Source organism: Marmota monax, unplaced genomic scaffold (assembly GCF_021218885.2).
Source record: "Marmota monax isolate L192 unplaced genomic scaffold, Marmota_monax_Labrador192_F-V1.1 WCK01_AAM20220418_F8-fsc00024, whole genome shotgun sequence".
NCBI classification, from domain to species: Eukaryota; Metazoa; Chordata; class Mammalia; order Rodentia; family Sciuridae; genus Marmota; species Marmota monax.
The window spans coordinates 10,721,605-10,734,496 of NW_026695224.1; the positions used below are offsets into that span (position 1 = coordinate 10,721,605).

General features: G+C 55.6%; 1 protein-coding gene across 1 annotated transcript; it reads left to right on the forward strand.

The window, feature by feature from the left end:
• Window positions 1-4,973: 4,973 nt before the first annotated feature.
• On the forward strand, window positions 4,974-10,625 carry Ccl22 (C-C motif chemokine ligand 22). The gene is made up of 3 exons (XM_046434912.2): window positions 4,974-5,120; window positions 6,228-6,351; window positions 8,988-10,625. The coding sequence occupies exons 1-3, from the start codon at window positions 5,048-5,050 to the stop codon at window positions 9,070-9,072; spliced, it is 282 nt and encodes a 93-aa protein (XP_046290868.1). The 5' UTR covers window positions 4,974-5,047; the 3' UTR covers window positions 9,073-10,625.
• Window positions 10,626-12,892: the final 2,267 nt, after the last annotated feature.

Here is a 12,892-nt window from a genome sequence, read left to right on the forward strand (position 1 = left end):
CTTTTTGCACACGGAAAAGTCAAATCACACAAGAGGGCGTTTGGCGGAAAGTCACTCACCCTGCCCGCGGCCGAGTTCCCCTCTTCAGAGGCAGCTAGTGCTATCAAGTCGCTTATGTATCTTTCCAGAAGTGAACAGTGTCTTCGTGGAAATGCACACCGGATTTTATGCATTTTTATTGTGATAAAATGTGCATCACAGAAAATTTACCATTTTAACTTTTTAATTTTTTTTTTTGCAGTGCTGGGGTTCAAACTTAGGGCCTCCCCTGCCAAGTCTGGGTCCACCACCGGCCTGCCACCACATCCTAAATTCTAAGCAGTTTTAAGTGTGTGGTTGGGCAGCCTTACCTCCAGCCACGGGGCGGCCTCGCACCCCCCGTCTCTAGAAGTCCTCATCTTCCCAAACGGAAGCTCTAACTCGCTGCTCCCCGCCTCCCCGCCCTGGCAGCCTCCCTGTGCTCTCTGTCTCCAGGGGAGTTTGACTCCTCCAGGCCCCTCCTGGAAGTGCAGTCACCCCACATCGGTCCTTTTGTCCTGGGTTGACTTTGCCTAGCAGTGTCCTCAGGTCCCTCTGGGTGTCGGACGCTCCTTCCCGTTAAAGACCCAATAACGTCCATCCCCCGCCCGGCCTGCCTGTCTGTTGCTCGGTTCATGGACATTTGGGGTGTTTCTTCCTCTATGTATTTTATTGTTTGCTTGTTTATGAGATGGGGGTCTCCCTCTGCTGCCCAGATGGCCTCGACTCCTGGGCTCAAGCCATCCTCCTGCCTTGGCCTCCTGAGTAGCTGGGACCACAGCAGGTGCCACTGTACAGAGACCTGGCTTTGTTTTTGTTTTATTTTATTTTTTTTTAATAAACGAAAGTTAGTTCAAACAGGAGGAGAAGGAAGGCTGGGGCAGAGGATTGGGTCTGGGAGACAGGCACACACCGCAGCAGCATGGGGTGAGGCAGTGTCACTTCCTAGGAGGAGAGAAAACACCCGGTCATCAGTGCCTCCAGCTGTGCCCCAGTGGTTCCCCGCCTGCAGCCCGAGAGGAACCAGCTCCCCTTGTATTTTAGAAGACCAGCCCGTCCCTGGGCCTGTCTGGGCGCCCACCCCTTCTTCAGCCTAGGGAGCCCAAGGGTGCCGGGGAGCAGAGGCCACAGGCCCACAGGGAAGGGGCTGGGGCTGGGGCGCTGCTGACAGCCCGGAGGGACCTGGGGCCCGGCCGAGTCCCTGGGGACCCAGGTGCTCTCCAGGAGGTCCCTCAGCCCACCCATGCAGGGCCTCAGCCCTGGCAGGGCCCCTGTAAGAAAACCCCAACTTCAGAGGAAAAACCAGCACCAATGCTATCACTCCATCCTCCAGTGACAGCTCTGTGCTCACAGGATGGCTCCGCTTCAAATATTTCTTGGCTGAAGCAGGAGTTTGACAGCAGCCTGGGCAGCATAGCAGGTTTCTTCACGATATCTGAAATGTCCAGGAAGAACTGTAAGTAGTTCAACCATCCCCAGGACATTTGCCACCGAGCTGTACCCTTGTCACCCTGGTGCATTTTGCCATTTTTGCTTTGTCTCACCTTTCTCTCGCTGGGAAACACACACCCTTATGCACACAGCTAAGCACACACATACCTCTACACACACACACACACGCACATGCTACATAGATATCAGTGTATCTCTGTGTGTGTGCATTTGACAAAACCAAGTGCATACACATGCATATTTGTATACCCCTACACCCCCATCTGCATACACACTGCACACACGCATTTTCCCCTGAACTTTTTGAAATTAAGGACATCATGACCTTCATCTCCAGATACTTCATTCAAGACCTATCTCCTAAGAATGGGACCTTTCTCCTGCAACCCACGAAGTCTTCATGCACCCAGGGAGATCAACAACAAACCCTACTGTCACCCCACACCCAGTCTATATTCAGGTTTCCCCAGATGTTCTCTAAAGGTCTCTTATAGCTGTTTTTCAAAACTAGAAGTCCTGCCGGGTGCGGTGGTGCACACCTATAATCCCAGTGGCTCGGGAGGCTGAGGCAGGAGGATCTCAAGTTCAAAGCCACAGCAACGTAGCAAGGCTGTGAGCCACTTGGTGAGACCCTGTCTCTAAATAAAATACGAAAAAGGCTGGGCATGTGGCTCAGTGGTTCAGCGCCCCTGGGTTCAATCCCTGGTACCAAAAAACAAAACAAAAAAACCCTAGAATTCAACCCAGGTCCACATACTGCATTTGGCTGCTATGTCCCTTTCTCCCTAGAGACTGACACTAAATGTCCTGGCCACTTAACATTGTTTTTTAAATGGCATTATCTTCTTGCTGGCCCTGGGAAGTGGCCCTGCAGAGGTCTGAAGGCCCCTCTGTCTGATTGCTTCCTTATTGGGTCATTTATCTTCTTCTACTTCCTGTATTCCTTTTTGAAACTGGAAGTTAGTCCTGAGAGCATATATATATATATATATATATATATATATATTTTTTTTTTTTTTTTAACTGAACATTAGTCCCAGCAGCTTGTCTGGATTTGGAGGGACACTTTATTGGTAAAAAACACAAAACATACGCTCACCATCACAACTGTGCAACGCAGTGACATGAAGTATGCTCTCACAGTTGGCAGCCATCACCACAATCTGTCTCCAGAACTTTGCATCTTGCAAAACTGAGACTCCGTCCCATCAGACACTAACTCCCAGTGCCCCTCCATGTTCCCGCCACAGGCCCTGGCAACCACCCTCCCACCTTCTGGATTTATGGATGTGACTACTCTAGGGACTTGACCGCCATGGAATCAGACATTGTCCTTTTATGACTAGGCTGGTGTAGTGCCCTTGGCCAAGAGCCCCCCAAGGCACAGCTGTGCCCGTTGTGTTGAGTCCTTTCAGGAGGTTCATGGGCCATCTGCCTGACCTGCCTGTCAGCCTCTCCCCTCTGGCCACCCTGCTGGGCCAGCACTCTCCCCAGCCCTTACCCCCACGCCCACCCCGACCCGACCACCACAGGGCCTTTGCACTTGTGTTTTCTCCCTGGAAGGCTCCACCCTGTTTTCTGGGTCTTGGCTGGAACCTGGAACGTCACTCCCTCCTGAGGCCTTCCCTGTCCACAGCTGCTGCCCATAGCTGCTCCCCCTGGTCTGCATGTTCTCCCCTTTCCTGTTGTCTTTGTGGCATTCATCACAGGGACATGCCCTTGCCTGGTATTATTTGCCTGTTGTCTGTCTCAGAGGCAAACACCACATAGGCAGGGAACTCTGCTTTCCCCAACTCTTGGCAGCACACCGGGCACATAGTAGGTGCTTGTGTTAGTTCCTCCTCGCTGCTTTAACAAATCACCACAAACCACACGAGTGTATAACGGTGCGGCTCAGGAAGCTGACGTCTTAACTCTGTCGCATTGGACTACTCAAGGCGTGGCCAGGGCCGTGCTCCCTGGTGGCTCTGGGTACCCTCCAGTTCCTCACCCTCTCCAGCTCCTCCAGGTCCCTGCTTGCCTGGCTCCACAGTCCTACACCGTTTGGTCCCTGCCCTGTCACCCTGTGTCCTCTTCTGACTCTGACCACTGCCCTCTCTTGAGATGACCCTGGGATTACCTGGTCACTTGAATGACCCAGGACATCTCCCTATTTTAAGGTCTTCAGCTTAACCATATCTGCAAAGTCCTTTTCAGCACGTAAGGTGACACATTCACAGATCGAGGGTTTAGGATGTGGCTCTTTTTAGGGGGCCATTGCTCCACCCAGGGTTCAATGACCACTTGTGAAATGAAGGAATGAGCAAGTCGGGGATGGGTCCCCGGCCCACGGGATCCTGAGTCGAGGTGCAGGCCTGGCTCAGGCGCTGTGAGGCTGGCTCATTTTGGACAAGTCCTCTCTTGCTCCGAGTCTCAATTTCTGAGCTCCACTTGAGCCTGGTCCTTGGAGGGGACTGGGGACAGGAAGAAAGGGGACACCAGCCCTCAGAGCACTTGGGGTTTGGCTTCGGAGGAACCCGAGAAAGATAGAACCTGGCCCAGTGGGCTGGGGTCACTGGGACAGTGGAATGCCCTGAGGGGGTGGCTCACCAAGGAGGTGACATCTTCATCCGCTCCTGACGCATGATTTGGAGTCTGTGCGGTGGAGGAGTGGAAAGCGGAATCGCGCTGGGGCAGGCTGCAGACCTCTTTGAGGAACTGTGAGGAGTGTGGTGTGACCCGCAGGGCGGGAGGCCACGGGGGCAGGTCAGGAAAGGAGCCTGGGTGACCACGGCCAGGGGCCTGGCCCTGCTCAAGTCCACGGGGAGCACAGCAGGGTTTGAAGCAGGGAGAGAGGTGTCAAGCTGCGTCTGGGTCACGCACTGTGGCAGCTGCCGTGTGGGGAAGGGATGGAGGGGACGGTGTCCAAGACTGAGGTGGAGGTGACCTCAGTGGGGCAGGGGCAGTGGGGACAGAGATCGGGGGAGGTTGAGGAAGTAGAACCAGCAAGGTGGGGGTGTGGAAATTCCTTAAAGACTCATGAGTGGCCCACAAGCTCTAGGTGGCCCAGGTGGGGACTTAGTGAGAAGCCCCAGAAGGCTAGGAAGGGGCAGAGACCAACCCCAGGGGCTCATGGGCCACTCCCCTCCAAGAGAAGTGGGTGACGTGGGTCAAGCCGGAGACGGGCCTCAGCTCCGGGAGAGGGCTTGTCACATCACCCGCTGAGGGACACAGGTCATGGAAGCACCTCCCCACCCCCTCCTGGGAGACCAGCCCCCCAGACCTGCAGGGACAAGGCCCCTCGGCAAGCAGACCCCGGGAAGGAGGGGCCCGGAGGCCTGGCTCAAGGGGGATTTTGTAAATCTCTGGAGGCCCGGAGTTGGACGGGGTGGGGGTCCCCCCTGAGTGGTTCCCCGCCACAGAATCTCCTTGGGAGGAAGTGAGGACTTCTCCTTTCAAGATCTGAATGTCAGAGGCTCTGGGCTCACGGGTGACTAAGAGGTGTCTGAGCCTGGTGGGTGGAGGGATGGCTTAAATACCAGGTCCTCCTGTCCCCTGGTGACTGCAGACGCCTGAGCCGGCACTCACAGCACAGAGCATGGCCAGCCTGCAGGCCCCCCTCCTGGTGGCCCTCATCCTCCTCTCTGTGGCTCTTCAGGCAACGGATGCAGGTGAGACTGGGGAGCAGGAGGGTTCCCCACAGAGGCCAGCACAGGCCCCGCTCCTGGAGAGGGCACTGCGCTGAGGGCAGAAGAGCCCAGCCCGCTGTTGGTCCTCTGGCTTTGGGTTGGTCGCAGGGCTCTCCTGGGCCTCAGTTTACACAGCTGTTAAATGGGTAATCTAAAGGCTTGGCATCTAGCGCTGTCTCCGCTAGGTTGGGGGGTTGTGGTGGACAAGACCCAGGGATCCCCCGTCTCTGGAACACAGGGCCCTTGGGGTGTGGATGCAGAGCCCCCGAGGGCCTGACCTGAGTAGGAAAGGCAGAGCAGGGAGAGCTTGGAAAGTGGGTCCTGTTCCCACACCCCAGTTTCTCTGGCACCTGCCCTCAATATGGGGGTCCAGGCTTCCTTCACCACACATGGGCTCCCTGCTCTGGGTCAGGTAGAGTCAGACAGCCACCAGGTCACTGCTCACAGTGTTGAGTGTCCTCAGAGCTTCCCCAGCACAGAAGGCCCATGAAGTGGGGACCATTACCACTCCCTTGGTCAGAGGAGGGACTTGGGCCTCAGGGATGTTCAATGGGGACCTGGCAACTCAGAGCAGAGTGGGACTGAAGCCCGGGCTGTGTGACTGTCCCCCATGTGAGCCTTGCCTCTAACTCTGCCACGGTCGCATGTGACCTCAGATAAGTGAGTCCCCCTCTCTGGACCCTCGCCTTGCCAGGGCACAGTGTGGGGACTCGAATAGACAAGTGGGAGTGGACTCCCCAGATGCTAGGCTGAGTGCATGTGGGGTTGCTGGTCCGGGGCGGGGAGAGCATCCCGAGGAGCTCCCAGGCCTCACCCTGAGTAGCAAGTCCCAGGATCCTTCTGGCTCAGAGTGGCTGAGACCCACCGGGAAGCTCTCATCCCATCCCCTGAGCTACCCACTCCAGAGTGTAGTCCGGGGCCCTCATGGCTCCTCAGAGGCTAGGGTTTTTGAAGGCCTAGAATCTCCTGGACACCATCCTTCCACGTGAGCGCAGAATCTCTTCCCTGGAGGGGCCTGGGCCGGGGGCTGGGGCCCAGGGTGACCTCTCTGTGCTCCACCTTGCTCACCCCTGGGCGTCCCTCTCCCAGGTCCCTATGGCGCCAACGTGGAAGACAGCATCTGCTGCCGGGACTACATCCGCCTCCCGCTGCCCCAGCGTCTAGTGAAGAGTTTCTACTGGACCTCAGACTCCTGCCGCAGGCCCGGTGTCGTGTGAGTAGGGAGCCGGGCCACAGGGGATAGCCCGGGTGGCCCAGATGTAAGTGGGGGGGGGCGGACTCGGGGCTGCAGGAATGCAGCCGGGCCTCTGGATGCCAGTTGGAAGAGTTGGCTGGAAGAGACGGCTCACCCCAGGTTGGCGTGTTCCAAAAACAAAAATAATGTGATCGTTCAACAGATATTATAGGACATTGTGCTATGCATGCCAGGGTCTGAGGATGCACAGGGTGCCGCCTGGGCATGGGCACGGCAGCGTGGGCAGTAGGCGGCTACCGGCTGATAGCTCTAGGGAACAGTCCTGGGCACAGGTGGCCTGACGGCTTGGAGCCACTCCCATCAGAAACATCCCGGTCCTCCCCAGTCCCCTGGGAGCTATTTGAGGACGCCCATTTTGATCAGAACAACAACATTAAGAGCTAGCACTTGTTAAGAGCTTCCGGTGCCCGGCCTTCCTGAGCTGGCCCATGTCAACTCCCTCTGTCCTCACAGCGTTCATTCCAGAAGCTTCCACTGCTCCCATTTTCCGGATGGAGAGGCAGGCTCGGAGAGGGAAGGCCCAGCTCCAGTGTGCTAGGACCCCAGGGGCCTTGTGCTGCCTTTCTCCTGAGAGTCCTGGTCTCTGCTCTTGGCTGCCTTTCCCTGGGCCCCCACCTGTTTTAGTGGTAGCCCCCCTGACCGCTTCCCGCTCCCCAGGTCTGTGGCCTCCACGTCTCACATGCGGTCGAGCTGGGCTGGGGGCTCAGGACCCCCTTGGGGCTCCATCACCAGCCCCCACTCATCTTTCTCCTCCCCACTGCTGACTCCAGCTCTCAGAGGGGTCGCAGGTGGGGACAATGAAGGCCGGAGCAGGAAGCCGTCCCAGGGTTTCACATTCCCCTTCCGAGCCTTGGTTGCCTGTCAGTACAGGGGAAGGAATAACCTGTGTCCATCGAACCCATATGGACTCATGTATCCTGGAACCCACCCGGTGCCACGGGCACTCCCTCCCTTTCCGTGGGTGAGGAGATGGCACCAAGGAGCTAAGTGGCCCCTTGAGCATCACAGGGCACAGTGACAGCCTGTGGGAGGTGTAAAGCTCATTGCCCGGCATGTAGTAGGTGCTCAGTAAAAGACGGCACACATGTGATCCTTGGGTTCTGAGCCAGCTGGGGCTCTAGAGAGAATTGGCTTGACAAATGGGGAGATGGAGGCTCAGGGAGGAGCCGGGTCTTGCTCACGGACCACAGTGGCTGGGCAGGCCGCCCATGGGGCCCGGGTGGGCATTGTTGCCTTCTTTAGTCTTTCTCCATTCAGTTGTCTGTGCAGCGGGGCAGGCCAGGGGGTGAGGGGACCAAGAGCTCCTGGGCCCGGAGAACAGGGTCTTGAGAGGCAGGAAGGGAATCCTGGGCAGGGGCATGGCTCCCACCACTAGCCAGCCGTGAGCCCACCCCTGCGGATACCTGCTCCAGGGCCAGGGCCGCGTGTTTGCTGCAGTGGGGAGGCAAGAGCCGAAGTCGCAGCTTACTGTGTGACCTGGGCCAGAGCCCACCTCTCCTCCCCGAGCCTCCGGCCTCTCAGAGGGCCAGGGGAGTCCCAGCTTCACGATCGTGGTGCAGCCACTTGCTTTACCTCCGTAGACCTCAGTTTTTTGTTCCTTTCTTTTCTTTTTTTTTATGGTACAGAGGATTGAACCCAAGGGTGCTTAACCACTGAGCCACGTCCCCAGCCTTTTAAATTTTTTTATTTTGAGGCAGGGTCTCACTAAGTTTCTTAGGGCCTTGCTAAGGAGCTAAGGCTGGCCTCAAACCTGTGATCTTCCTGCCTCAGCCTCCCAAGTCACTGGGATTTTAGGCATGTGCCACTATGTCCAGTGACCTCAGTTTCTTCAGTTTCTGTAAAATGGGTCGAATAATAGGACCTCAATGGGTTATTGTGAGAATTAAGAAAATCCGTGTAGCCGGGCACCATGATTCACAAATGTAATCCCCCAGTGGCTCGGGAGGTTGAGACAGGAGGATCATGAATTCAAAGACACAGCCTCAGTGAACAATGAGGCACTAGCAACTCAGGGAGACCCTGTCTCTAATTAAAATACAAAATAGGGCTGGGGATGTGGCCTAGTGGCCGAGTGCCCCTGAGTTCAATCCCTGGTACCCCGCCCCTTGCCCAAAACAAAGAAAATCAGTGTAAAAAAATCATGCCAGCTCCTGGTGTAACTATATAGCACCTACTATGTGCTGCAGCACTTCAGTGTGTAATTTTTTGAGTACTTGAGTTTGCATTAACTCATCAAATTTTCATCAACTTTACACTATGATTATCATCCCCATCTTACACCTGTGGAAACTGAGGCTCAGAGAAGTTAAGCGACTTGCTAACAAGTGGCCAGGTTAGAGCTGAACTCAGAGAGGCTGGCTCCAAAGTCCACCACCCAACCCTCTGGGGCTCTGGGGGGTGGAGCATGGCCTGACCAGGCAGTCGAGGCTGGGGACCGAGGGGCGGAGGATCCCGAAAGCCCTTCCTGCTCCCTTCTCTTCTTCTGCTTGAGAAATGAGGTTTGCATACAGTAGGTGGGCCATAAATGCTAAGGTCCTGGGGTGTGTGCTGGATGCTAATGCTGCCACCGTCTCCCTGGCATCTCCTCCCTCCAGCTTGCAAACCATCAGGGACCGGGAGATCTGTGCCAACCCCAAACTGCCCTGGGTGAAAAGGATTATTCAGAAGTTACAAGAGTGAGAAGGTCCCGGATGACCACGGCCTTGGCTTTCCGAAGGCTCGGCGAGCCCTCCCTCTCCGCCATCATGGCAGCTGCCAAACAGAAGCCTGTGCCAGCGACTCCGCATTCCCCGAGCTCCGTCCCGACAGCTGTCCCCTCAGCCAGGCCTCCTGGCCACCTCTCCTCCCCTGGGGCAGTCTCTGCCCTGGCTCCTCCTGGCTTCCGAGCTCCTGGACCTGCTCCCAGCCTCCAGGTCTGCTGGTCCCCTCCGGCCTTGTCCCCTCCCCTCCTGCACACTGAGCTGCAGCCTCCCGCCTCCCGTCCCAGCCCGTCATTTGTACCCCTGGGCAAGTCCCTCTGAGGCCTTGCTTGCCTCGGCAGGCCACGATGGGGTTTCATTCTGTGACTTTCCTGGTCCCCAACAGACTCAACCTCAGTCTGCTCGGGATCTGGGGCTGCCTGCTGTCCGGCCCTCCTGGTTAGGCCACGGTCCCCATCTGTGTTACTCTGTCTGCTGGTCTCCAGGCCCTGGGCCTGAATCCAAGAGTAGCAAGGGGCCCTGGGCTGAATCAACAATAATGTCCCCCCATCTTTCACCAAAAGGATGTAATCCTTCAACACAGACTCAGGTCACTAGAAAGGGGACAGCTGTGTCAATTGTGAATTCCCAAATTTGCCCAAATTCATCCCCCCCGTGCCAAATTTTTGCTATCTACTGGGTCTTTTTTTTTTTAAAAAAAAAGTCTTAGTTTTGATTTTAATTTCTTTTTTCTCTTTTTGGCTCTGGGGATTGAACTAGGCAAGCGCTCTGCCGCTGAGGTGCCTGCCCGGTGCGGCTTGGGCTTCTTGCTCTTTTTCTTCCCTCAGACTTGGTGGCCCTCTGACATCCAGCACTCAGGCCCGAGCTCCACCCCACGCCACCTCCCGCCTCCTTCCCTAAATAGCTGATAACCTCAACGACTGCCTGACTTGGTATTATAAGCTCCAGTTATTTATATGTGAAAAGAATGTAACTACTTAAGAGGAAATGAAAGAATAGGGGGATTTCAGGAATTGGGTGGGAGGGGACAAGGTCCTGGCCTGCGAGGCGGCTGGCATGGTGGGGCAGCTGTGGGGGGGTTTACAGTGACGTGAAGGAGTCCGTCTGCAGGTGGTTGGGGTCAGGCTAAGAACTGGGACTCGGGACTTACCTGTGCCTCCCTGGGGACAGCAGTGTCACAGGTGGTGGGAGTCCTTTCTGAGGAACTCAGTGGGTGATTGGAACTGTGTGACCCCTGAGGAGATGGGTGCCCCACTCTAGGCCTCACCTGAGGAGGGAGGAGGAGAAGAGCCGCCTCAGGGGGCTGTGAAGGGCTCAGGGTCAGTGTGTAGGGAGGGACGGATTGCCAGCTGCGTTGCTGCGTCTCTCGGGGCCTCTGTCCTTCCGGGAGCCCCCGTTATCCGCCTGCCACAGGCCCTGCTCACCTGCCTGCTGCCTGTGAGCAGAGCCCTCACCTGCCCTGGGGTCTCCTTCCTTGCTGCCCACCCCCTCTGCTGCTCAGACTTTCTGGAAAATAAATCCTCTTAAATAGTGTTTGCTGTGGCTTTTGGTGTTTTCTGTTCCCGCAAGATGGTGCACGGAGTCCCCCTCTCTCCCACTGGGAAGCCTTGACACTGAGATATGAGAGGACTTGTCAAGGTCCCCAGAGAGGGGATACAGGGCTGAGGGGCAGCCACTCAGGGGCCAACAAGGAGGCCCAGACATTTCCCCAGAGCCCTACCCCCCAGCCCACACTGGGACCCGCTGTTAGGAGGATTTGAAGAGGCCATTTATTTAGTCCCCAAGTCGAGAGACTGAAGCAGCACAGTCATTCAACCACCCAGCCTTAGCCTTCCTGACCGCAAGGGATGCTGGGAAACGGCCAGCTGTGTGTCCAGGAGGAGGAGGAAACGGGTCCGGGGCTCACTGGGTGCTGGACTCCTTGGGGGTCCTCAGCTGTCCATGGTCCTGGCCCTTCCCTGGAGCTCTGGATACAGCTCATCCACTCTGCTGAGACAACAAAGAAGGCCTTCTGCCCTTGGATGCCTTCATTATTTCCCAAGCATAAGCAGCAGTTCTGTGGATGTCTGGCCACAAGTGTCCTTTGTCCCCATATCTGCCTCTCACAATGCAATTTCCAGGGCAGCAGCCCCAGACACCTAGAGCACTTGCCAGAAAGAAGCATCTGGAAAGGCACACATTGTGGATTCTGACAAATATAGGAACTCTCCCTGGCTGGGCAGCTGGAGCAAGGTGCTGTGTCCCTCTGAGCCTCAGTCTGTCTCATCAACAAGGGACAGAAAAGTCTATGTCAGTTCATGTGACAGTCAGAATCCAATGAGACAGGAAGGCAAGGAGAGCCCAGTAACAAAGTGGGGGACTTGAATGGACCTTTCTCCAAAGAAGATACTCAGCAACTCAGTGAGACCCTGTCTCTAAATACAAAATAGGGCTGGGAATGGGGCTCAGTGGTCGACTGCCCCTGAGTTCAATCCCCAGGACCAAAACAAACAAATACATGAAAGATGCTCAATGCCACCAATCATTGGGAAATACAAATCAAACCACAATGACATACCACAGCACACCCATCAGGATGGCTACTATCAAACCAACCAACAAAAAAGCTACTGTGGAGGCTGAGGCAGAAGGGTTGCAAAGTTTGAGACCAGCCTTTCAAAATCACAAAGGGCTGGGGATGTAGCTCAGTGGTCAAGGACTTGCCTATCATGCCTGAGGTCCTAGGCGAACCCCAGCACGGCAAAAACAAATGAAAGACCCAGACAGGAACAAGTGTTGGGGAAGGTGTTGAGAAATTGGCACTCTTTCATACTGGTGGTGGGAAATAGAAAATGTTGCAGCTGCAGTTCTTTAAAAAAATTAAATAGAATTATATGATCCAGCAATTGCACTTCTGGGTAGGTCTACAAAAAAAAAGAAAAGAAAAGAAAAGAAGAAAGAAAAAGAGAGCAGAGTGTCAAAGAGATATGTGAACATTCAGTTCATTTGCAGCACCCTTGGTAATAGTCCAAAAGTGTAAATAGCCAAGTGTCCATCAGCACATGAGCCAATAAACACAGGATGTATCCATCCCATGGAATACCACTCGACCCCCAAAGGAGAGAAGTCTGATACATGTGACATCTGGATGAACCTGGAGGACATTACATTAAGTGAAATAAGCCAGTCACAAAATGACACGCGTTGTTTCTTTTGAAGGGGGTTCTTAGAGTAGTCAAGATCCCAGAGGCAGGAGGTAGAACGGTGGCAACCTGGGACAGAGGTGAGTAGGGGGGAGGTGAGCGTGGGAGTCGGTGTTTAGTACGTTAGAGTCTCAGTTTGTAAAGGTGAAAAACGTCTGAAGGTGACATGTGGAGGTAGTAGTGCAACAGTGTGAAGCCACTCGCTGCCACCAAAGGGCACACTTACAATGGTTAGGATGGTTTGGATGCGCTCTTCTCAGCCCCTGGAGATGGTGGGCGGGGCCCCAGCCTTCTTTCTCCTTGGGCCCTGCAGGGGTCCCTGCAGGACCCGGGGCTCCCCACCCTCCTTTCCACAGTCTGCTTCGGAGCTGGGGATCCCCCTCCTGTGTCACAGTCACAGCACCAACACTCTGGGGCACTCAGATGGGGTCCCAACCACCTGCAGCCTGGCGATGTGTGTGCGCAGGGACAAATCCACCCCCAACACCCCTGGCCCCTCCAGAAGAAGCCCCCTGCGGCAGCCTGGGGACGTCCACCTGCCCAGTTGTTACCCTGGTTACCCTCAGCTGGAAGCCTTCCCAGCCCCCTTTCTCTCAGCTCCAAGACCCTCCGCAGTCT